The 25,596-nt window shown below is 29.0% G+C and overlaps 2 protein-coding genes and 1 long non-coding RNA gene across 8 annotated transcripts in view; 2 read left to right on the forward strand and 1 right to left on the reverse strand.

The window, feature by feature from the left end:
- The window catches only part of MCU (mitochondrial calcium uniporter), a 65,165-nt gene extending 51,190 nt beyond the window's left edge, over nucleotides 1-13,975 (forward strand). For all 4 annotated transcript variants that reach the window (XM_089170166.1, XM_089170165.1, XM_089170163.1 and 1 more), the window contains 5 exons: nucleotides 5,553-5,729; nucleotides 6,003-6,121; nucleotides 6,206-6,352; nucleotides 6,952-7,155; nucleotides 7,390-13,975. In XM_089170166.1, coding sequence (XP_089026292.1) covers nucleotides 5,553-5,729; nucleotides 6,003-6,121; nucleotides 6,206-6,352; nucleotides 6,952-7,155; nucleotides 7,390-7,731 — 989 coding nt within the window. In that variant the 3' untranslated portion in view covers nucleotides 7,732-13,975. The remainder of the gene's footprint in view (nucleotides 1-5,552; nucleotides 5,730-6,002; nucleotides 6,122-6,205; nucleotides 6,353-6,951; nucleotides 7,156-7,389) is intronic.
- A 791-nt stretch (nucleotides 13,976-14,766) lies between these two features.
- LOC107069602 (pancreatic triacylglycerol lipase) lies at nucleotides 14,767-25,517 on the reverse strand. Of its 3 annotated transcripts, none has more exons than XM_015327051.2 (8): nucleotides 25,071-25,517; nucleotides 16,834-16,979; nucleotides 16,592-16,730; nucleotides 15,813-15,958; nucleotides 15,482-15,727; nucleotides 15,203-15,394; nucleotides 14,976-15,111; nucleotides 14,767-14,886 (listed from the first exon to the last, which is right to left on the reverse strand). In XM_015327051.2, the coding sequence occupies exons 2-8, from the start codon at nucleotides 16,859-16,861 to the stop codon at nucleotides 14,829-14,831; spliced, it is 945 nt and encodes a 314-aa protein (XP_015182537.1). In that variant the 5' UTR covers nucleotides 16,862-16,979; nucleotides 25,071-25,517; the 3' UTR covers nucleotides 14,767-14,828. The 3 variants fall into 3 exon arrangements, with proteins under 3 accessions (XP_015182537.1, XP_089026295.1, XP_089026296.1); XM_089170169.1 differs by lacking the exon at nucleotides 25,071-25,517 and adding an exon at nucleotides 20,701-20,868; XM_089170170.1 differs by lacking the exon at nucleotides 25,071-25,517 and having other exon boundaries at nucleotides 16,834-17,041.
- On the forward strand, nucleotides 21,435-22,666 carry LOC149033253 (uncharacterized). The gene is made up of 3 exons (XR_016175876.1): nucleotides 21,435-22,045; nucleotides 22,193-22,258; nucleotides 22,359-22,666. It is a non-coding gene; the product is annotated as an uncharacterized LOC149033253 (long non-coding RNA).
- Nucleotides 25,518-25,596: the final 79 nt, after the last annotated feature.

A 25,596-nucleotide genomic window follows, 5' to 3' on the forward strand; every position in this document is an offset into this window, starting at 1 on the left:
ATTTTGTATTTAGTGAAATACCTTGTATATTCTATCGTATAGATTGGGATATTGTTTTTGTTTGAACGAGCAAACGTGCTTGGCTTGAAATTTCTTTCTCGATTCGATGAAACAAAAACTTCGCGAAATATATATATCGATTAACTCGCTTACGTTTAATTAAAGGACACTTTGTCGTTCTAAATTGTAGCAATTAGAAGTTCCTCAATGAAAGGCATCATTTTAAAAGTAAAAAACTAACGACAGATAAATCAAATTTAATGGCATTAAGTAATTGGGCATTCGGTAGAATATGGTTGGTCGTTTTTCTAGAAAAGTCTTACGTACAATTTCATCCTTCCTAAAGGATTGTAACGGTTTGTACTTCTGCTCTTAAACTGAATACGAAGTCTCTACGAAGTTCGTAATTAGACCAAAACCGTGTTAATAAGCAGACGCTGTTACGACCGTAGCAACGCGAGCTCAACTAATTAAGTATTAATCATTTCTAATCGCAACGCAAAAAAAGAAAAAAAAGGAAATATTCTGTCCGACTTCAAACTCTTTAAGATTCTTTTTAAACTTTTCTATATATGTTATTTATAGTAATATTCGCATAAAAATAAAAAATATTTGTTTATTAATATTTAACAAAATAAAATATACACAAAATAAAACGATTGGTTATTTAAATTGTCAGTATTTTTAAAGATTTTGTATCAATATTTTGCTTAAAAAATATTTGATTCAGTACAAATACATAAATACTAATTAAAATGAATAACAACAAAAAGAAGTGAAATAAAAAATGGAAAATACGAGAAAGAAAATTACATGCAAATTGTTGCAAGAACGTTTAAACTGCGTAACAGACGTTAAGTATAATATAATAGTAGTTTATATATATATCTGAAATTAGGTGTAAATGAATTCGCGTCTGGTTGAAGTAATTTAGCACATCAGTAATGATATACGTATGTAACGTATGTTACCTACATACATATGTATATACGTATATAAGTATGTATTTTATTAACATGTAAGAGTGTAGGCTTTTAAGGAAGGAAAAAGAAATAAAAGTTTTTACACTCACCGATGGCATTTTTGTCGTTGTCGTTCATGAACCCATAAAGCTTCCCCAAGACTATGGGTGCCACTCTGTACTCCACCCATGGTCGTTTCTCGTAAATGAGGAGACCTGTCGTAAATCCATAACCATTAGACTCCTTGCTAAAGATATACTATACTACCTTTACGTGATCGTATTACTATTTCTCCTTTATCCAGTATCGATTTTTTATTTCTCTTTTTTTTATTTTTTTTATTTTACAATCTTTATCGTTAAATTTGTCCTTTTATTAAATTCAGTCAAACTAAAAAAATAAAAAAGTAAAAAACAAGTTCATTGTACGACAAATATTTTATATTTAATATAAAATATACAAAATAATTAATACAATGTTTTAATACAAAATAAATAAATATTTTGTATTTTGTGAAAGAAAATAAATCGCTATAGTATTTACTTATTTAATCATAAAACATCGTATAAAGTTAGGTACAAGTGTAATATAGTTTCTGGTTTGGCCAATAGGTGTCACTCTATGTTGAGTCTTTCTCACAAGAGATACGTTCGGTGGAATATTTTATATTTCGATGAAACCTCTGCACGGATTATGTGAATCGAGAGTTGTTCCTTAACGTATATTTTTTCGAGAAAGGATCTTTGCCATAAGACATTGATCCGAGTAAATTAACAAGAAAACATAAATATTATTTCCCCACTTCCTAATCTTAATTATGAGATACCTTATATGTTCTTACCACATTAATCCCTGATAGTCTCATGTATATTCAGAATACAATGCACATCATCACTCGCACTCCTCTAAATAGAGTGGATTATAAATACTCAACTACAATACTTCTTTGTCTTCTAGAATAATCTTATCTGAGACGCTTTAGTTATACAGTTTTCTTACTATACTACTTTTCTAATAAGTTTTCCTTTTCCAAATAAAGTTCAAATCCCAAAGGGATTTACTTTTATCTTTCCGCATATCAACAAATGAAAGAATGAGTGAGAGAGAAGTGAAGAAGAAAAACATTCGGCCATTTTTTTTTGTAAACTTTTATTTTCTTGAACCACCCCACCAACCCCACCTATCTTTACTATCCTTCGTATCATATCCTCTTTTTATCAAACTGCGTTAATCCTAAAAGAAAACTTTTACTAAAAGTTTGAACAATTCACGTATAGTACACAAGGAAACATCAACATACCCTTAGAATTATTTTGGTTGATCGATCGCATGCAGAATCCTTCAATTAGTTAATTTTCCCCATAGTAAAAAACTTTGATTGATTGACGAGTGAAAACTAAACAATGAGAAAAGATTGGGGAGATTCACTGACGAAAGAGAGGTAACTTTTCAAACGTAAGCACATCACTTATTAATTGGAGAGAATCTTATGGCGAACTGACTGACGAGTTGTCGGAAAACTCGAGCAACAAGAAAGGTTTCCACGCCGTTTGGTTGAATAAAAGAGTATGAGGTGGTAGAAGAGGAAAGGATTTAAAAAAAGAAAGAAGTAGTGGTAAATTTCTTTGCCACTTCCCAACCTAGAACCGAACGCATGAGTCTTCAGTCCATGTAATAGACTGAAAGTTGGCATAAAGATAGAGAGAGAGAGAGAGAGAAAGAGAAAGGGGGGAGTAGGAGAGAGAATAAGTGGGAGGGGGTAAAGGAGGAAAGGTAAGAGAAGAGCGAACTAATTGTCGGACATTGCCTGTTCGTTTTAAAGGAAACGCAATTAAACCGACACCGAATTTTCTTGCGAGACTGCATAGATATAAACTTATAAATATATCTATTATATTGTATACAGAGTAATTTTGTTTTTTAATGAAATATCTAAATAATCTCGAATAAAGATAAAAGATATCTGATATTTTTATCTCATAAATTGAATAAATCTTTATTTTGAATGTTTATAGGATTAGTTTTATTAAATTAAGACATCTTTATATTTTAAATAAAAGGGGATAATCTTGTTATTTTTGTTGTATATGATTGAGAAATTTTTATTCGAAAATGTATTTATTTTTTCTTTCTAAAAATCTCTTGTTATCGAAATATTCAGGTATCTCTATTCTAAAAAAACTTATATATATATAAAAGTTGGATAAAAAAAAGTTTGAAATAAAAAATGTTCGTGTTTTTTCCTTTATATAAGATGCTGTTACAAAAATTATAAGTTTTCGAGAAGTTGACTTCATATTTTTCTCATATTTGTTCCTTAAAACTGAACAACTTTTGTTTCCAACTTTATGTTGTCAAAGCTGTTTTTCCTCGAGATACTGAAGTAGTTCAATTTAAAAATCTGTATATTATATCCTATATATTATCTAATACTTGGATCCAAATTTCGCAGATAAATATTTTTTTGTTTTCAAAACAAAAATGAGATATGACGTTATTATAATTATAATTTTTTGTAATCTCTTTATAATAAAAATAATTCGATAAAATTTTTCCATCTATATTAAATTTATTCAAAAGTTTTGAACGATGATAACGATTACACTCAATTCCATTATTGTGGAGAATAGATGACGTTAGATCTCACAGAGTTATCGGTGTCCGTGCGAAACGAACATAAAATAAAACAACTATAACGTTGCATTCTTCGTTACCTTTTTTTTCGTTTTTTATTATTATTATAAATCTTTTTGCAATCCAATACATTTAGGAAATAGAAACTTATACGTATATTTTGAGGGAGTTGTATTCAGAATTTGACAGAGATATCGACTTTGGAAACATTTCGTAAAACGCAATGCATACCAGATACATCATACTTGTTGTTTTTGAAGACCAATCGGTATTCGAGAGATTTATAGTTTACTCGTAGTTTCATTTCTCTCGCAAAATTGAGCAAAAAAAAATTCCTAGCAAATCTTTTATAAGTGTGTGGAAAACGCGTTTAACTTAAAGCCCTATCGCAATTTCCTGCTTCTCAATACCTCTTCTTGTCAATACCTATATTAACTTTCACGAACATTTAATTATCTCTCTCTCTCTCTCTCTCTCTCTCTCTCTCTCTCTCTCTCTCTCTCTCTCTCTCTTTCACTCTTATAGTATTATAGAAATAATAGTAAAAGTAGAATCAATTGAAAAATAATTAAATTCAATGCTATTCAAATTGTAATCCACATTGGTTTATCGAAATTATTTTATAAGTATTTATATCACATCTTTTAGTACAAATTATAAAAATATAGTAGTAATTAATTCTATGCCATAAATAAATATTAAATGTGTTTTTAAAAAACATCGAATTAATTTATACATCTATAGTATAATATAATTACAGTATATATACAATATTTACAAATTATAGTACAAATTTCATTGGTAAAAATAAAAAGGGTCTATTTAATGATGTGTAAAATAGTAAGGAGAAATAAATTCAAGGCTCTTCTTGGCAGGTTCTTTTAGTTAAAATTGTGTCAGTTGGCTGGCATTTCTTTTCTCGAATTTCCGTCATAAGATCGAAAATCGTTCTGGAATTGCGGATGCATCTGAAAAGAAAGAGAGAAAGATAGAACAGCACATGCGCATTTCAATATACACATATTTATATACTCACATGCATACATGTAATCATGCATATATGTATATATATATAGGAAAATACATGGAAATGTTTGTACGGGATAGAAAAAGAGATAGAAAATAACGCGGATCGACGCTCAGTTCCGTTCTGCTTACAGCGAAACGTTTCACCCTTTCCTCTTGGACCCCTCGCTCTTTTGATCGTTCATTTTATTCCGTTCTCCACACTCTGATACCTTCCTCCGCCATTTCAACGGCTTCTAACCAGGTTAATGTAGCCTCAGGTTCTCGATCATGTTCCCTCCCTTGTTATCACGCAAACGAATTCGCACGAACCGGTCAATCTAACTATGGTTATAATCTATGTCAAGCTCTTTGTCATTAGATCAGATGTGATAATATCACCTTTACTTTTAACGTATTTAAACCTTATAATATTCCAAAATAATTAAAATACATTTCAAGTTGAAATTATTTCAATAAACTATTTCGCGCATTGAAATTAATTTTTATTGTAAACTTGTAACGTGGTTAATAAAAATGTGTAATAATTTTGTTTAAATATTGTTATTTGTGATTAAAAAAGGTTTTATAAACGTATTATGAATATAATATTTAAAGATACAAAAAAATCCTTAGATTCCAGTGATATTTATATTTAATGTTGAACAATCGTTGATTTATTTGTTTAAAATTAAGGAGAGATAAAAAGTAGTGACAAAAAAATGAAAAACCAAGCAGACGAGTAAAAGAATCGCGTGCAATATTTTTAGCATGTATTACCTTCTCACGCGAAGTATCGTTTTTCCATACGCTCCTGCTCATAATCATTTTTAACCGTCCGAGAATAATTCGTTTCCTTAATAAAATCTTATCTGCGTAAGGACATTGATCCGAGTAGGAAGGATTCATTTCTAATTGAATTTCTAATCTTTCGTTTGATTTAATTTTCAGTTTCTAACGTTACCGTGACATATCAAAGGGGACTGCCAAATATTACTTTACCTCTGCCATCGAGAAAGGAATACTGTGTATTCGCATTGAAGCCAATTACTTGTACAGTTGGTGACTTAATCGATATGATCAAAAATGAAGATCGTGGGATTGATCGAGCGATCGTTACAACGATAGGTACGATCATCTATTCATTTTAATAATAATCACAAAATATTATTGTAAATTAATTTAAAAATAATTGGCAGTTTTTATTTGGAATTAAAAACGAAATTTTTTTATTAAGAAATAATTAGATAATTAAAGTCTCTAACCTTTCTTGTTAATTATTTATGTCACATCATAAATAATTAACTGGTTAAAGAAATACAATAATTACTAATATAAAAATGTATATAATACACAAAATAAAGAATAATTAATATTTAATGAAACTCTAATTATTTTTAGATGGTATCCGGATAGGTTCGAGCAACACGATAGAGAATCTCTTACAAAGTGAATTTAAATTAATAATAAACGATATGGAATACATCGTGCAACCTCCATTACATCAAAAACATACGATGGTAAATATCAATATTTCAATGTATTTACAATCTTATTAAATTCGTAACTACTCATTACCCTCACTTTATGAATATCTAAAATAGGAAAGTATGCAGAAGTTATCGGACGTACAAATATTGGTTGGGCAACTTTATGAGAGCTTACAAGTACGTGAATATCATGCTGACATGGAGAGACAAGTTCTAGCAGAGTTGGAAGATATCAAATTGCAGTTGAAACCATATGAAGAGGTAAGAAAAGATTTTCCGAGTAGATTCATTTATAAATTATTTATTCTAGAATACCCCCAATAGTAATTTTACGGAATTTATAAATTTTCTTATTTCAATCACGTATCAGAGATTTGAAAGAAAGAATTGGAAACACGTTTTTCGTTACATTTTCCATTTTCTCTCGGGTCATTAATTTACGAATTTACCTGGGCATTTTACAGTCTACCTTTCTTTCTATTTAACCATTTCATCAAGAACCTACTTCTACTCCTTTTTCTTCTTCTTTCTCGATTTTTTCGTTTTATTTACCTTCTTATATGTAGCTCGATGTTATTTCATGTTTCATACGCTCAATTAAAAGAAAATAGTATATATCTTTTAAGTTAGCTTTAACCGTTGGCTATTTACCTTCAAATCTTTTGCTCTATATATGCACACGATTATATTAGAGTTGCACTTCACGATGATACATTTTAAACATGATGATGAAGTTATCAAAATAATGTCGAATAACCTTCGAAATTTAAACGAATATAGTTTTGATCTATTATGTCATGAACTTTCATGCTAATATGTATATGCATCTCATGTATAAACTTTTGACCTCGATGAAACAGAAGCTGCAAGAGTTGGAAAATGCCGCTATCAGAAGAGCAAATTTGAATGCTTGGGTAGCGTTAGTGTTGATGTCAATACACGCTGGTAGTTTTGCGAGACTAACTTGGTGGGAATATTCTTGGGATATTATGGAACCTATTACTTATTTCGTTACTTATGGAACCGCTGTTGGTTGGTTTATTTATTTCCTTCTGACGCAGCAGGTTTGTTAAACAAAAAAAAATTTTAATAAAATTTTTCTTCTATTTATACAGAAATTAAATTTTTCATTTGTTATTATTATTATTATCAGTAAGCTTATATAATTATTAAGACAAAAACTATATTTGAAAATAATCTAACTATTGCATGCATATTTATGAAAAACAATGAATCTGAAAAATCGGAAGACACGGAAAGGAAAATAATTTGTAATAATTATTTTTTGTTTTCTACAGGAATACGTGCTGCAGGACGTAGTGAACAGGCGACGTTTGATAGAACTTCACAAAAGAGCGAGGCAAATCGGATTGGATATAGAGGCGTATAATCGTTTGAAGGATCGAGCATACGATTTGGAGGGTACATTGAAAGTGATTCGAGGACCTTTATACGAACGAAGACTACAAATGGAACAGAAGAAACGAAGTTACAGCTCTAGCAGTTCAAGATCGCCTAGTTCCTCGCCTAGTCCTAGTCCTAGTCCTAGCCCTAGTCCACAAAGAGACGTTCCTAAAATGGGAATTAAAATTGAAAAACAGGAAACATCGAAGACACTCGAGTACGATAAATTTAGATAAGTTATCGTGAGTTACCAATTTCAGTCAGAGTTATTAAAAAGAAAAGAAACAGAAAAACAAACGTCAACGGTCATTGTTAATGAACTGAATTCTATATTAAGAGGAAGAAAAAACAAAAAAAGAAGAGGAAGAAGAAAAGTTAAAAGAAACAAAAGAGAAAGGAAAAGATAAAATATTCTTGAGTGATAATTATTATTAATTATTTAGGATGAATACCTCGAGGAAATCGAAGCTGAGTACGAAGATATTTAATAATATGTGACTACTACTTCTACTTTTCTTTTTATCTTTTTTTTGTAAATTATTTGTTGTTTTCTTTTTTTTTTATTGAAAATAGAAAAAAGAAAACTAATAACTAATACGACTGGTAGTATCTTCGTCGCAGTCTTCCGACTATGTCGTTAGAACAATTAATGACGTTCCTCAACTCAACGATTTTAGTATATATATTATTAATTATTAATTATTATTATATGGAGAAGAAGGGCCTGCACAATGGTCGATACTGTCGGTTGTGATAGGTTCGAATGAATAATAAGAGTTAACGGGGAGAACGAAATCTTACGCGATTCGGTCTTCTTATTTTCGTCTCGTGCGAATTTTATTATTAAAAATTTTTAATCCGTCGACCGTCACTTTCTTCTTTCAAGATGCATCGAAACCTCTATAGAGGAGAGGGGTGGAAAGAAGATGGAAAAGGTATATATAAATGAATTGTTATTATAGTTGAAAGACTCTTTTCAATCTTTTAGCTTCTAATTTTAACACGAAAGAAGATAGACTTTTTAATATAATTATTATTTATTAAAAATTCGTTGTAAAATATAGATAAAAATTCCTTTGACTTCGTAGGATTATCTTCAGACTACAATTTAGTTATATTATTCTTTAAATGTTAAATAACTTTAATTTTTAATTACCGTTGATCGTTGATTTCTAATGAACCATGAGGTAATACAAATTTCTACAAAGTGAATCTCACATACACTTAAGAATCATTTAATTAATTGTGCGTACGTAATTATTTATATTTTTTATCAAATGATAGATACATTATATTTATTTTTTCTGTTGTTTTCTTCTTCCCCGTTGAATCGCTCTTACTATAAGTTAATATTTTATTGATAGTAATAAATAAAAAAAAGGAAAAGAAAATATTAAGAAAGATAAAGAAAAGAAAAAAGATAGAAGTGTTAAATATTATACGAACTTGTTGATAATTACACGTGTACGCGTTATTTTTAGACAGTAAGTGTTAATGCTAGTAATGGACGATTTTGATTAAGAATAACCGGCTTCATATTGATTATAGAAAAAAGAAAAAAAAAGAAAAGAAAAAAACGAAACAAAAATCTTCGATATAATTTTTAATATCTAAATTAATTCTATATTTACTTTTCTTTTTATATTATTAGCCTATACTATTTAACTGTTATCTCTACTATGCCCATTAACTATCCTATAGCATTCTGGGAATATTTTTCATGAAAGTATCGTATGTATGACTAAACGTTGAAAGTAGATTACTCTTATAGGAATCTCTGAAGGAACTTTTTCTCTCGCTTTCGTAAAAGTCTCCTCACATTCTATCTATCCGTCCGTAATCATGAAGTTACTACCGTGAAATACTCTTGGATCACTTATATTAACGCTTCTCTCTTTCTCTCTCTCTCTCTCTCTCTCTCTCTCTCTCTCTCTCTCTCTCTTTCTTTCTTTCTTTCTCTAGTTTCGGAAAAAAAAGAAAAAAAAAAAAACTAGAAAATAAGACGGAAATAATTATACCTCGTTGTACTTATTTAACAGAGTAATGTATGTTACAAATAAGAGTCCAGTCCTATCCCCTCCCCACCCTTCATTTTTGTGATTATTTATTATTCTCCTCAATCGAAAGTATGAATCATTTTCTCAAAACTTTTACCGCAAATGCAATACAATTATACTTTGATAAAATTTTTGCTCTTACTTTAATTGACAAGCAAAACGACAGTAATTTAAAATTTACTTTATTTTATTTTTATTTGTTTTTGTTTATCTTATTACATTTTCCGAGACGAGAGTCGTAAAATGAGTGAATCACTTGCGAATAATTGAACAATCGATAACCGTGACGAAAATCATTCATCTGTCAAACTGTTCTTTTAGATCTTTCCTAATTATTCTATCGCTATTAAAAAAAAAATAATAATAATAATAGTAAATAAATAAATAGATAATCTATACTCTATTTTATTTGCACTTCCTTCTACTAGACTCATATTTAAAAAAAAAACATTTGGCACGGGATTAGGATAAAAAGTATAAATAGATGAAAAAAAAATTATAATTATTGGAGAAAGAATAGTATCTACGATTTAACTGACGATAAATGTAGAAATTTTGTGAAAAATTTTGATATAGAGAAATGTATCGGAAATGAAATATTTGGTGTAGACGATTTCAAGCGAAAAGTTTTATCTAGTTAATGAACAGTGAGAATAAATATAAAACACACAAGCTTTCTACAAGCACGTTGCACGCATCCCAATAAAAAGACACATATATAGACGAACTCGTAATCTCTTAGTGCCAATTTAACAATCTATAATATTTCTACATCAAAAATCTTAATATTTCTATTTATTTGATCAGTACTTTAATTAATTTGTAAATAATATTTTGTTTATTATAAATAACTATATATCATTATATTTGTCAATAGGATATTGTTTAATTATGTTTATATTACTACATACTGATATTTTATCATAAATATTGATGAATATTTGTATTAATGTACGGACAATTATTTTTATTAGTTGATGTAATATTGACCGCTTATATTACTAAATATTTAATTGAAATAACAATTAAATGAAAAATGCTGATCTGATAAAGATCTACTGTATCTTGATATCTTCAAATCCAAAAATGAAAGAGGATTTGTAAAAAAGGAAAAAGGAGGTAGATAAAAGGACGTGATGATAATTTGATTAGTATAATAAAAAATCGTCGATCCTTGCAAAGTCACCACTATTTAACCCGAAAAAAATTTTTTACAATCGTTAATAAAAGATTTTCATATATGAAAAGATTTTTGTACATATAAATTACATATATTAAAAATAAAAATACGAATATGGTGTATAAAATATATACACGATATCATACTATTATTTTAATTAAAATAAATTATCTTCTCGCGCCGATTTTTACTAATTATAAGCTTTATTATTATTATTATTATTATTATTATTATTATTATTATATATTTTTTACTTATTATATATTTATTATTTACCATATACGAATATGTCTGAAATTTTTCAAAATCGATTAATAATATTTAATTAGTTTAATAAGAAATAAAGAAACATATTGCATTTAATATTATTTTATGTATGTATAAGATATATTTAACACATTTTTCATCTATTCTCTTTTATCATATTCGCTTATGAAATTGTATAAAAAAGAACAAAATTTTTCAAAAGAAAAAGAAAACACAAGTGTGTTACATCCAGACATACCCAGTGAACACAAGACCTTAAAATTATGTCATACGTATGTCATACAGTCATCTTCAAATTTTTTCGTAGACATGACTTAATGGTGACTTATTTATGACCTCAATATAAAGTTATTTTTTCTGACTTAAAAATGACGTAATAATTCCATCATATTCTTACAGCAAAAAATGAAAGGTTGAAATGTTTTTTTTTTTTAACTTGGTATTTTGAGACTATTAATTAAGTATATAATATTGTAAAATTGTTTAATTGCATTAATTTAATTTAAAAAAAAAATAAATTAAAAATTTTTTTCAATTAAATAAAAAAAATAGGAAACTAACTGAGCTTACTCTGGGACTGGGGGGGATAATCGCAGATTTAGACAAAGTTTTTTTCTAGAAAATAAAAAAAAATGAAAAATGGCAAACTTCGATAAAATAACGGTTTTTCTTTAAAAAAAAATGCGAAAATTTCATGAATTTTATAATTTTGAAAATTTTTTGTATTTTTTTCTGAAAAGTACATTTAAAAACAAATATTTTTAAAAAAACGTTCCAATAGGTTGAATTTTAAAGAAGTTATAGCCATTTAAAAAAAAGAGCCATTTTTTTCAAAAATTAAAAATTTGTTTTGGGTTTCGTAAAAAAATTTGAAAAAATTCTGAAAATTGTTTTTCAAAGGGTAGCATAGGATAAAAAACTTTCAGCCAAATCGAGAGGAGTCGGGGTCAAAAGTGACCGATTTAACGTGGAATGCCCCATATATATATTAGGGTGGGTCAAAAAAATCAATTATTTTTTTTTACAAGTGCCACGGAAAAATGGGTTGCAAGACACCTTAAAAAAATTCTCACCAAATATAAGCTCTTAATTTTAATAGGAAAATCCTCCGCATCGCAGTTTTTTATTTTTTTCGCAGTCCAATAAAATAAAATTCATACCTCATCATTAATTGATTGTACAGAAAAGTGTTCTGGAAGAATTTTGTACGAAATATAATGCTCTACAAAAAAGATATCTTATATTTTTTCCGTAAACCTTACCATTTGAATGATATTGAAGATTTAAATTTGATTATTTTAAGACAAATTTTTGTAAGAAATTAACTGCTCTATAAAAATGGTGTCTTATATTTTGGCGATTAAATTAAGCGTTTAAAAGATATTCATCATCAAACTTTCATGTGTACTGATTTCTGTCTCTGAATATCTTTTGAACGCTTAATTTTATCGCCAAAACATAAGACACCATTTTTATAGAGCAGGTAATTTCCTACAAAAATTTGTATTGTACACTTTTTAATACTCATTTATTGTCGAGTTATAAAATTCATAAACAAAAATGAAATTTGTCTAAAAATCATCAAATTTAAATCTTCAATATCATTCAAATGGTGAGATTTATGGAAAAAATATAGGATATTTTTTCTGTAGAGCATTCAATTTCCTACAAAATTCTTCCAGAACATTTTTCTGTACAATCAGTTAATGATGAGGTATGAATTTTATTCTATTGGACTGCGAAAAAAATAAAAAACTGCGATGCGGAGGATTTTCCTATTAAAATTAAGAGCTCATATTTAGTGAGAATTTTTTTAAGGTGTCTAGCAACCCATTTTTCCGTAGTACTTGTAAAAAAAAATAATTTTTTTGACCCACCCTAATATATATATTTAAAAAAACGGTGATGATAAGTCACCTTATAAGTATATATTTTCAGTGCATTAAATAAATATGTCTAATGGTTATTGTACCACCGGTGGTACACGTGGCACGGAACGTGTTAATTATAATTTATATTAATAATTGATGTTATATTTTATTATTAAATATTATTTATTAATTATAATTAATAATATTGTTAATTATATATGGATTAATAATATAATGGAAATTAATATAAGTTCGCATGGCTCAGTGAGGCAAATCACTATCCAGTAGTAATGTTCATCCAGTAGTTAATCGTATGTTCCCTAGTTCAATTCCCGGGGAAAAAAAAATTATACGTCATATACTAGTAAGAATTTGGCAACAACGAGACATCTTATGATATCATTGCTTTTTTGTTTTTTTGTTTCGTTAGGTCAGCTTAACGTCATATTTATTACATAAAAGTCTTACTTCAATAAATGTGAAATAATGAGTCAAATGTGACTCATATCTGACTTATATCTTACGTAAATCCTGACATAGCGCAAAATCATTTTGACGTCATTTTGACGTAATTGTGTTTACTGGGACATGATTTAATCTCAAGCTCTTTACATATACGTATTTATGGTAATCAAACGATTTTCTGTAATTATTCCCTCCCAAAAATGAGACTTTATTTATACATTTATTATTTTATAGACACGACTGTATTTATCGATCAAGTGACGAATATACGTAATGATGAAATGTTTAATTAAGTGCATAGTATTTATTATTAAAAAAAAAAGAAACAAAAAAAAGATAAAAGAAAACATTAAATACATTATCTACAATGTCATATAGAATCTCTCATTAGCAGGTATAATGTGCGCGCTGAAAATAAAAAAAAGAAACTGAACAAACAAAAAAATAAATATTTTATCGATTACGGTCGTTTCTAAAACGCTTCGTGATGTTTCTGCATATGTAAATAATTATTCTGATATATACATATACATATATTTATTCAGTTCAGAGTTCTGCTGTGATGTACGTCCATGTACCTACTTCTACATAAAAAGAGAACAGGAATACAATGAAATATATATATACATTTAAAATTAAATTTTAAATTAAATTTCTTTCAACATAGCCTCTCCTAAGATTTTTTTTCTTTTAATATTTCAAAAATAATTTATTTTTTGTTAGATTTAATTTAAAAGCTTAAATATATCTTATTACAATGTATTTTTAAATCCTATTTAAAATTCACAGGTATTTGCATTATTTTAATCCGTATTTTATTTAAATTTATACGCGACGTGTAAACATTAGTTTTTTCTCGTTGAAAATATCCCGCCAAGAGCGGCTAAGATTAAGCATACGCAAGAAATACGAACAACCAATCAAAACATAGCTACTATGACCCTATTTTCATTTGCGCGACAAATGACAGTCAAAATGGATCTTTTGTGTATTGCCATTGAATTCTTTAAACTTTTTCAATTTTTCTCATCGATTTAATGAATTTCTCCTAACAAATTAAAAAAGAAATTACAATCATAATTGTAAAGTATGTTTAATTCAAATTATATTTTTCTTATTTATTAATTATCAATATATAAATTATGCGACTATATTTTTCGTATCAACAAATCAAATATCATTAACATATCGCATATATAATTAAATACTACTATTGATACAATATATATCATTTTCTTAATACGAATAAAATCCTTTTATTTGTACTTTCTATATCGATTATATATTTTTATAGCTAAATGAATTAATCCTCAATGGCATGCTTAACAAAAAGTATTATGAGCAGCAGCTATATTTTTAATTGCTTGTAGTAAATGTTTTATTGTATATGCGTTTCACAACTTTAAATAATTGAGAACAATGCAGAAAATGTTTAATATACAGAAAAAAACCTTTATTTTAATACTAAAATACAATAGGAAATATCACGACAATTATCCTAAAGCGTAAGGAGGAGTACTAGCAGTAGAAACTTCGTAAACTCCAACAGCACTATAAAATTAAAAATAATAATTCACTTTAAATTAATAAAAATAATAAACACAATAAAAATATTACATAAGATTAAAATAACTACTAACGATGTATCGAGAGTAGATCCACCCATGTTTGCAGTAAGACAAGAAGTAGATTCACTGCATCTAATACCTTTGAAACCATTAGCATTTAAAATGGATTCGGCATAATATTCATATGATTTTGCGTGAGCACAATCTCCTATTTAAAAAGAAAGAAAAAATATTATTATAAGAAATAACTCACAGCTTACAAATAAATTAGAATTAAAAGTTTCAGAATAACGAGTTACCGAATATATCCAAATAACCACATCCAGGTTGTGACTTTCCACCATTCACAATGAAATCTGATGTACCAAAATTACCATCTAAACCTAATCTTCCAGCATTCGTATGAATTACTTGTACATAATCAGCATGAGATTTATCGATTCTTGTATTCTCATCAGCGTCGGTGTAACCTTGTCTAACGGGATCTAGACCTAAAAATAAAATCATAGTTAAATAATTTGTTAAATAAAAAAAATACTTTTTTCTTTTTTTTCTTAAATAAATATTGCTCAACACACCAAGTACTTGCCCAATTTTACCGTCAGCATATTTAGCTGAGAGTGAGATAAGATGTGCACCCAAACCGTGGCCAACCAATAATGTTTCGTCGAAGTCAAGTCCGCCAAGAGCATTAATAAAATTTATAAATTTAGCCACATATTTGGCAACGCCAGGTACACTTTCTTTAGCTCTAAAATAAAAATCAGTTGCGATAGGTTCCCAATCAATTACGACGACATTGAAATCGCCTGCTGCTAGAAAGGCTGTACAAATATAAAATCGATATCAATTTCTATGTGAGAAAAAATGATTTTTTAAAAATGTTCACTTATCATTAGATTTAAATACCATCACGAATTTTTGCGCAAGGTGTACTGTAACCATTATCGAGCCAGCCATGTGTAATGAATTTTGTATGTTTAGTTGAATCCCAGGTAGAATTAGAAAGATTTTTCACATCGAGAAATCTTAAAACGTAACCATTGGGATCTTTTCTGAAATAACACATATAATAATTTAAATAATTATAATATATATATTATATATTATATATTATATATTATATATTATATATTATATATTATATATTATATATTATATATATATATATATATATATATATATATATATATATATAATATATAATAATTATAATATAATTATAATATATCTATATTTATTATGCTAGTACAAGTTGCCCTCCTACAACACGGCATCTTATAACACGGTTTCGCTATAACAAGATTCCTAAATTGCTAGAAATCCTCCTACAACACGGCATCCTATAACACGGTTTTCTTTCAAAAAACTTTTGTACAACACTGTACTTCTACAGCCGCGGCGAGGCTTGCCGTCTTAAAGATACAATGTTGCGGAAAGTATTTCTTTTCATCTCCATGGCCTGAAAACAAAAGTCTCATACAACACGGTTTCACACAACACGGCATTTTCTAGGAACCTATCTACCGTGTTATAGGAAGGTCACCTGTATTTTAATAATACTGACAAATTATTATTTATATTAAAAATATAGTATTTGTATATACTGACATTTATATATCGAAATTGTGACCGAATATTATTATATTAAAATTGTTAAATTAAATAAATAAGAGTGTCATACTTACTGTGTATATAGTAGAAATTTAACCCTCGATAATACTTCAATCAAATCTATAAGATCATCATTGTTTGGCAGGGATTTACCAGCGATGGTAGTTGGAATAGCATCAGTTGTGGTAAAGTACAGTGACAGCGTACAAAAAACTAAAATTATAAAGTAAAATATATTTAACAAAGAAAACTTTTTCTTTTCTTTTCAAATTAATTCACTTTTTGTTCAGCTTGAGGAAGATTCAATAATACTAACGTGCTAATAATACGAACGGAGTTCCCATCGTAATAGTGTCGAATGTATGTGCGTGTGTGTTGGAGAATGTCTCTTCTTCGTTTTCATTCTCAGCCCGTCCAATTCGTCTCTTTTATACTCTTCCTCAATCTCGTTCTTACTATTATCTATTATTTTACCATCGTATTTATTAATTAGATGTTTTCATCAATGAATTTATTTTTCCACATCAGTTAATACGATCTAAATAGTATGTTAATACGATTGTGAAAAGTAAATAATTACGTTTCGAGTATAGCACTTTACAAATTCTTAAATTCACATGTATATGTGTAAAACATTCTTTATTCAATCCATAAAAAGCACGGGACATTCAACACAATTATAAATATGAGGAAATTATGATTGCACGTAATAATTGATATTTATTGTATGCACTTATTTGTATGCACTGTTTAAAAGAGCTAGCACGGAAAACAAATCAAAATTAATTTTACCATATTTTGGCACATATTAATAGATCAAATCCTGTTTATTATCCCTGAACGAAAGGAAAATCTAATATCTCAAGGTTGAGTAAATAGTTCGCTAAATAAATTTATTATTTTTTGTTTTCTTTTCTTTTTGTTATTTTTCAACAATATCAAGAGTATTTCAAAAAACATTTTATTTGATCTTTTCACACCTGTACAATCACACCTACTTTTTTTCTTATCTATTTTCTCTTTTCAAAATATCAAGGCTACTTAATAATAGTTTTCTTTTTATTTTTCACACGTGTATAATCATAACAGTATAAACTGTTTATTTTTATTTCAGTAATTTAATTTATGAAGTTATTATTTAATTCGATTTACATCGATACATTTATCATTTTATCAATCGATAAACTGTGGCTACCAAAGCTATTTTTGAATAAATAAGTCAATAACAGTCAATCTGTGAGTAAGCCAGGATTTCTATTATCTTGTCGAAGTCTTACAAACGTCTGTTAATTACTTTTATATTTGCTTAAAATCATTAGCCGTATTATTCGTAACAACGGACAACTTGTATGATCGTCACATGAAATTAAAAAAAGGAATCGGACAAACAAAAAAGAACATGTGTGCAAATCACACGTGTTAGAAGTGAAACCTCCTTAAAACCAAACTTCGAGAGAATGAGTCGAATGCAAAGTATCAGGAGTAAGATAATTGTAGGATTTATTTATTATAATATTGTTACCCTATATACCAAAGGGCAATGATATGATCTTGGGGTGGGGGTAGCTGATAAGAACTACCACTTTCCAAATTTAAGCAATTAAAATAGAGTCCCGAATATGATAGCCAAAGATAGACACAAAAATCGTAGGATGTTTGTCAACGGAAAGATTCCGCGTCCTAACCTAAGTAAATATAATATATGGGGCATTTCACGTGAAGCGGACAACGAAAAAAATGTGAGGTCGTGGATTTTGTTCATAATTAGCTCGATTGTACTTCTATGGGACCTCAATAATTGTAAATTATTATTATTTTTTTTTTTTACCTTTGTTACCAATTTATGGGGCTTCAAAGAATTGACAAAATATGAGGGATAGATTTTTCGAATACTAATAAAAGAGTCAATCTAATAGATTATATAAGAAATAAATCGTGTTTATTAGAGAATATAAATTAATTTTCTTGGAAGTAAATAAAAATTTGAAATTGAACTTTTTTTCGTCTAGTAAACCGGAAGTTAAAATTAAAAATGTGAATTTATTAAACTTCGCATATTTTTATTTTATTTATTTTTACCTTAAAAAATAGCTTGTAGTGTAGAAATATTATGCAAAAAAAATTATAATGTCATTTCGATTCGTTTAGAAGATATGAACCAAACAGTACGAAGATTCCGTTTAGTGCGCTTTACTGAGCGGTTTCTAGTGTATAATTCATTATTTACAATCGTAAACTGTAAGTAGCGAGTGAACCAATAGCCCTCAGGAACCGCTCAGTAAAGCGCACTATACGGAATCTTCATACTGTTTGGTTCATATCTTCTAAACGAATCGAAATACCATTATAATTTTTTTTGCATAATATTTCTACACTACAAGCTATTTTTTAAGGTAAAAATAAATAAAATAAAAATATGCGAAGTTTAATAAATTCACATTTTTAATTTTAACTTCCGGTTTTCCTAGACGAAAAAAAGTTCAATTTCAAATTTTTATTTACTTCAAGAAAATTAATTTATATTCTCTAATAAACACGATTTATTTCTTATATAATCCATTAGATTGACTCCTTTTTTTTCATTCAAAATAATGCTTCTCTTTCGGGATACATGGAGTGCGTCGACCCGTTTTAATATAATACTTATTAAATTACATTATACATTTTTACAAGTACACATACACACAAATACACATTTATTAACATCTACTTTCTACTTCTGACTCTTAACACCGCTCTCTCCTTCTACTTAGTTCTTTCATCCATTCGATTCCTTTTCCTTCTTCTCCCATCAATACTTCTATCCTCTCTTCCGTTTCCGAATAATTACATTCCTTCATTACATGCATTCCTGTTTCTTTCTCTGTCCCACATAATCTGCTTTATCCAATATTTGCTTGCCCTCCATTCATTCCCTAATCTAAACCTTGCCATCATTTTCAGTTTTTGTCCTTTACTTTTCTCTTGCAGGTATTTTGGTAGCCCTTCTGTTCTCCATCTTCCATATTCCCTGTTGTAATTCGATTCTTCTATCCTTTTATCCCTTTCCTTTCTTTCCTCTTCTATCACTTTATTTCTCCATATCTCCGCCACATTCTGTCCACTGTCATCTCTTGCCTCTGCTTCCCATCTATTTAGTCCTGCTCTTTCATAAATTTTTCCCCTCAATCTGCCCATTCTCATTTACTCCCATTTCTCCTTATCCATTTCTCTCTTGCAGTCTAAGTAATTCGTTTTCCGCCCTTTTAATCTTTTCTTCATATTTAATCACTCTTACTCCTGCTTCCACTGCTATTCTTTCCACCTTCGTTTCTTCCCTTATCAAATATGCTGGTACACATAAATTCAATCCTAGTATATTCCTCAAGTACCTCTCCTGTATTCTTTCCTCTCCTCTATCCCCCAAATTTCCACTGCGTACATACATATACTCTTCACCATTGAGTTGAACATTATCATTCTCCTTCTGAAGTCTTCACCAAATTTCCTCTCTCCAATGCTCCATATTTGTACCATAGCTGCTGCTGCTCTCCTTCTTATGTCCTGAATATGCGACTCCTCCTTGTTGTTGTATCTGAACATATATCCTAAGTATTTAAATTCGCTTACCTCTTCTATTTCTTTCCCATTATAGAACCATTCTCTTTTCTTTCTGCTCTTTCCCTTACTAAACACCATCACTTTCGTTTTTTCTGTATTTAATTCCAGATCCTTCCTTTTGAAATATCTCCCCATTGACTCTTTTATTAGTATTCGAAAAATCTATCCCTCATATTTTGTCAATTCTTTGAAGCCCCATAAATTGGTAACAAAGGTAAAAAAAAAATAATAATAATTTACAATTATTGAGGTCCCATAGAAGTACAATCAAGCTAATTATGAACAAAATCCACGACCTCACATTTTTTTCGTTGTCCGCTTCATGTGAAATGCCTCATATCCTCTTTTGACCTCAAGTAGATGATGGTCTTTCTGTGAATTTGAGATATTTTTATCATGAGTGTGAACATCTAAGTATTTTTTTTGTATTATAACTAATTCCTTTAAATGTCTGAAAAAGAACGGAACAATTTCGAAATGCAATATTAAGTAAATTAAGTTAAAATTAATTTACTTTAATTAACTTAACTTAATTACTTAATTAAGTAATTAGGTTAAGTAAAAGGTGCGGCGAATGACCTACCATTTTACAAATAACATTCTGAATTGTTGATATTCTAACAAAAAATAACTACAACTCTCATCGCAGTTGCATCAACTCAGTCTTACGCTGGTGGATTTGATGATATATTAAAAATATCATCCTGTAAAAAGGGATGTTAAATTTATCTAATACTGGAGTCTTATGTAGAGATTATGAAACAGCTTTGTTTGTGAGAAACGTGGATAGCCTAGTGGCCAGTCGCATAACTAACTTATGTTTTTAAGTATGGTATTGAGATGAGATGAGTCTATGCTTCGCAGCGATCCCATTCGTACGATAATTATCGTACGCGTACGATAATTTGAGGTCCTGTACGATCGAAAATTCGTGGCGTACGATCCATTTGGAATTTCGAAATCTTGATGACCTTTTTTTTTTTTAGTCAACAAATTTTCGAAAGGTGCACCCCCACCCCAACCCTCACTCCCACTACCATCTCACCGCCACCCCCAGCACGATCTCCCGTTCGACGACCGTTTTCATCGTTTTCGTGATAGGGTTTGGGAACTTCATGAGTAAAAAAAAAAAGTTGGGACTTGGACACTTCTTTGGACTTTTTCAAAATTCTGTCCGAGAAATTGTCGGATTTCAAATTTTCCCGGGGCGTACGATAATTTTGTGCCGCGTACGATAATTTTGCGCCCTTGTGTCCATCAAACGAACTAAAGTCTCTGGGATCACTGATGCTTCGTATTATGCAGTCGCACACATCACACCAGTGCTGTCAGATCGTGGGTAAATTTTACCCTCTCCCTGTGCTACTGGGATTGCACACAATGAAAGTTTTCCATGTCCGTGTGTTTGGGATTTCGAAAGAAGCCGAGTGTAACCGAAGTTGGCGGTTGGCCACGAAGTGGCACATTATGAAAGCGACTCGTGTCCATGTGTTTGGACGACACGAGTCGCTTTCATAGTGTGCCACTCCGGGGTGCCCGCCAACTTCGGTTACGACTTCTTTCGACATCCCAAACACACGGACATGGAAAACTTTCATTGTGTGCAATCCCAGTGGCACAGGGAGAGGGTAAGATTTACCCACGATCTGACAGCACTGATGAGTACTCTCATCCGCCATTTTTGCTCCTACAGAGAAGACACCAGTATGGTTTTGTATATTAAACACGTTTGTTGACATCAAGCGAGATTGAATTATTTATTGATAATTGTATTAAATTTCATTAAAAAAATTATTTGATAGTTGATGTTAGTACTTAACCTTTCTATTTTTAACATTAAAAGATAGATTAAACTACAAAATACTATTCAGTGATTGATTTATAAACATGGATAACCTCTTTATTTGGAACGTTTAAGTAGTAATTTGGTAAGTAATGTTTTAATATTACTCTGAAAAATAGATAATCTGTTTAAATTATAAAAATACTGGATTTGTTTAGTAATATATATTAAATATATTGAATAACATATTACTAATAAAAGCTTAATAACTCTTATTTTTATTTTAAAACAGATGAAAAGTATGCCAGTAAAAAAGGAAGACAACAACAAAAGATCAGTCGCTGCTAAAAGCAAAATGGTATTATATTCTTATTTTGAAACATTAATTATTTATGTTTATGTTATATAAATATGTAAATTAATTGTATATTTAAAAATAATAATTGTATCTTTTTTAGAAGTATGAAAGTGGAATAAAATCTGTTGACGAAGAGACCATTATGTCTTTGCTTGCAGAAAATCTATCTATATGAAAATCTATGAGGGCTCAAATAGAGAGAATGAATGCAATTTTAAAAGAATATAAATCGTATTCAGCAGCTTCAGAATATTTAAGCAAATACAATGTTTCATAATCATGAACTTAATTAAACATGGTAAAAATTGTATATATTTAAAAAAAAAAGTAATGAACTGCACATAGCATAAGTGAGTAGTTAGAATTGTACATTTGAAATAAAATAAATTTGTATCATTTATATGAATATATCTATATTTATTTATTCATTTGTTCCGTTATAAAAATATTATAAAATTATAAATAATAAAATTAACATCATTATTAACAATGCACAATATATGTGCAGCAAATGCATAAATTAAATGTTTAAAATTCTTCATTTCGTAGTCGCAGATCCATACAATTTGGTATGACGTTTGCTGTTCTCATGATAATTTTTCACGCAATACTAACGAACATTGAAAAAATGTTTAATTATTTTGTACTTAACACAGCAACAATTTGGAAAATCAATGTTGATTTTCTCAAATAATACTTTTAATAAATCAAGTGTATTTTTCAATATGTTTCAGTCAATCACTAGTTGTCTACGACTATTACACGATTTCAATAAAATTTATTCTTCATTCATTCACAAATAATTAAAAAAATTGCAAAAAATAACGATAAAACTCACAGACTAACACTCACTATATATGTTTTTTTAAAACTGTCCGCTCACTCGAGGAGCAAAGATGGCGGATGAGAGTACTCATCTCTATAGTGCTCTAGTCAGGAGTGGGGACTACGAAGCAGCGCATAAAGAAGAGATCGAGAATAGAAAAAACTATATAGCTATATTCTGTTTCATTCTCTCGCAGGCTCAATCCTATATGTTTGTCTCTTTTTTTCTTCTTACTTACAATTAGGGATCCTACAGGATCCCTACTTACAATAAGTTGTCCTTGCTAGTTTTTTCTGAAACTTACTTATTTTTTGTTGTATTTAATTTAAAAGCTTAAATATATCTTATTACAATGTATTTTTAAATCCTATTTAAAATTCACAGGTATTTGCATTATTTTAATCCGTATTTTATTTAAATTTATACGCGACGTGTAAACATTAGTTTTTTCTCGTTGTAAATATCCCGCCAAGAGCGGCTAAGATTAAGCATACGCAAGAAATACGAACAACCAATCAAAACATAGCTACTATGACCCTATTTTCATTTGCGCGACAGATGACAGTCAAAATGGATCTTTTGTGTATTGCCATTGAATTCTTTAAACTTTTTCAATTTTTTTCATCAATTTAATGAATGTCTCCTAATAAATTAAAAAAGAAATTACAATCATAATTGTAAAGTATGTTTAATTCAAATTATATTTTTCTTATTTATTAATTATCGATAATTATATGACCGTCTTTTTCACGTCAACAAAACGAATCTACATTAAATGTACCATTTAAGTTTTATTACATTTCTATTTATTTATAAAAAATTTAAGTTAATATTTAAATGATTAATATATTATATAAAAAATATGAAAATATTATACGCGTTTTTATAAACATCAACCATCCGTTTGTTGAGACCTAGAAATTGATATAACTTACAATGAAAAAATATTATTCTAAAAAAAGAAAGTGCTGTCGGACTAATGGCTGCATTAGAAATTTTTTTTTGTCTATGATTAATAATGTAGTATTGAATTTTTTAATTTATTTATTTGATAAATTCAAAAATGTACCTAGTTTGTAAATTTTTATATAATTTGACGATCCAAAAGTATCGGAAACAGTGATATCTATTCAAGGATCAAAGCAGCACATCATCGGATAAATAATTCTTACCGCGGTATTCATAGTCCGGTCTCAAGACAATCCTTAAGGTTATCTTAGCTAAGCTCGTCTTAAAGCTTTTAAGACTACATGTATTCATAGAAATACATTAAGATGATCTTAGGCAGTGATCCCATTCGTACGATGATTATCGTACGCGTACGATTATTTGAGGCCTTGTATCCAAAATTCAGCCCGTATGATCCAATTTGGAATTTCGAAAACTTGATGACCTTTCTTTTTTTTTTTAGTCATCAAATTTTGCAGGTGCACCCCCACCACCACCACCACGATCCGTGTACGATCTGTGTACGATCTCTGTATGAACAAATATTTCTCTCTGCGGGGGGTATGGTTTTGAACTTGGTGGTCTTCCGATGGACTTATCGAACCGCCGATTAGACGTTACGTTTGCTACCTAAGAAAAAAAGGTCATCAACTTTGAAAAAATTGGATCTTGCACTCTTTTTCCAGATTTTGAAAATCTCGTCCGGAAAGAAATTATCGGATTTCAAATTTTTCCCGGGCAGTATGATAATTTTCCGGCGTGTACGATAATTTTACGCCCCTGTGTCGATCAGACGAACTAAAGTCTCTGGGATCACTGATCTTAGGTAAGACTTTTGTATCATGCGTGACTTAAGCTTAGCTTTGATAAGATGACGTTTAGGATAATCTTAATTTATATTCGTCGATTTCCGTAATAATTCTTACGTATCCGATAATATGATTCGCTTAAAATGTATCATATATATATATACTAGGGGTGCCCCGGCCACGCGTTGCTGTGGCTAATAAATATATAGATAGATCTGAATCTACGTACATGACATTTGTCTTCTTTTTCTCTTTTTTCTTAATATCGAACCAACTGCGCATGAGTGGTAACATAAGATCACCACTTACTTCACATCATATAATTTTACATTGTCTGAATATAGGCACATAACATTTTTCTTTTTTTCTCTTTTTTCTTAATATCCTTTTAAAGGATAAATAATTATAGTGGGTCACCCTTAGCACTCAGGGGTATAAGAAATATAAGAAAAACTATTCTCATACCTACCGAATATACACAAAAAATTTCATATAAATCTGTCAAGTCGTTTCGGAGAATAAGAATAACAAACACTGTGACAGGGGAATTTTATAGAGATAAAGATATATATATATATTTATTACTTATTCAAGGTATTTTGTAATACCAAAGATAAATTTAATTTTTTGTATAAGCACAAAAAAGTGCAATTTTTAGTTATTAATAAGTTTAATTACAGTTTTTAAGACATATTTAGTTTATATGCAAATGGCAATAAATGTTATTATTGAATAAGAAAATAAGAAAATTACTA

Source organism: Polistes dominula, unplaced genomic scaffold, assembly GCF_049000335.1.
Source record: "Polistes dominula isolate Pdom_NZ unplaced genomic scaffold, Pdom_raw_medaka contig_15, whole genome shotgun sequence".
NCBI lineage: Eukaryota > Metazoa > Arthropoda > Insecta > Hymenoptera > Vespidae > Polistes > Polistes dominula.

Coding starts and splice junctions, on each gene's coding strand:
- LOC107069602 (XM_015327051.2), bottom strand. CDS start 16,861: ATGGGAACTCCGTTCGTATTATTAGCAC. Junction 16,731..16,833: donor TCCGTTCGTATTATTAGCAC/GTTAGTATTATT, acceptor TTATAATTTTAG/TTTTTTGTACGCTGTCACTG. Junction 15,112..15,202: donor TGGTTATTTGGATATATTCG/GTAACTCGTTAT, acceptor CTTTTTAAATAG/GAGATTGTGCTCACGCAAAA.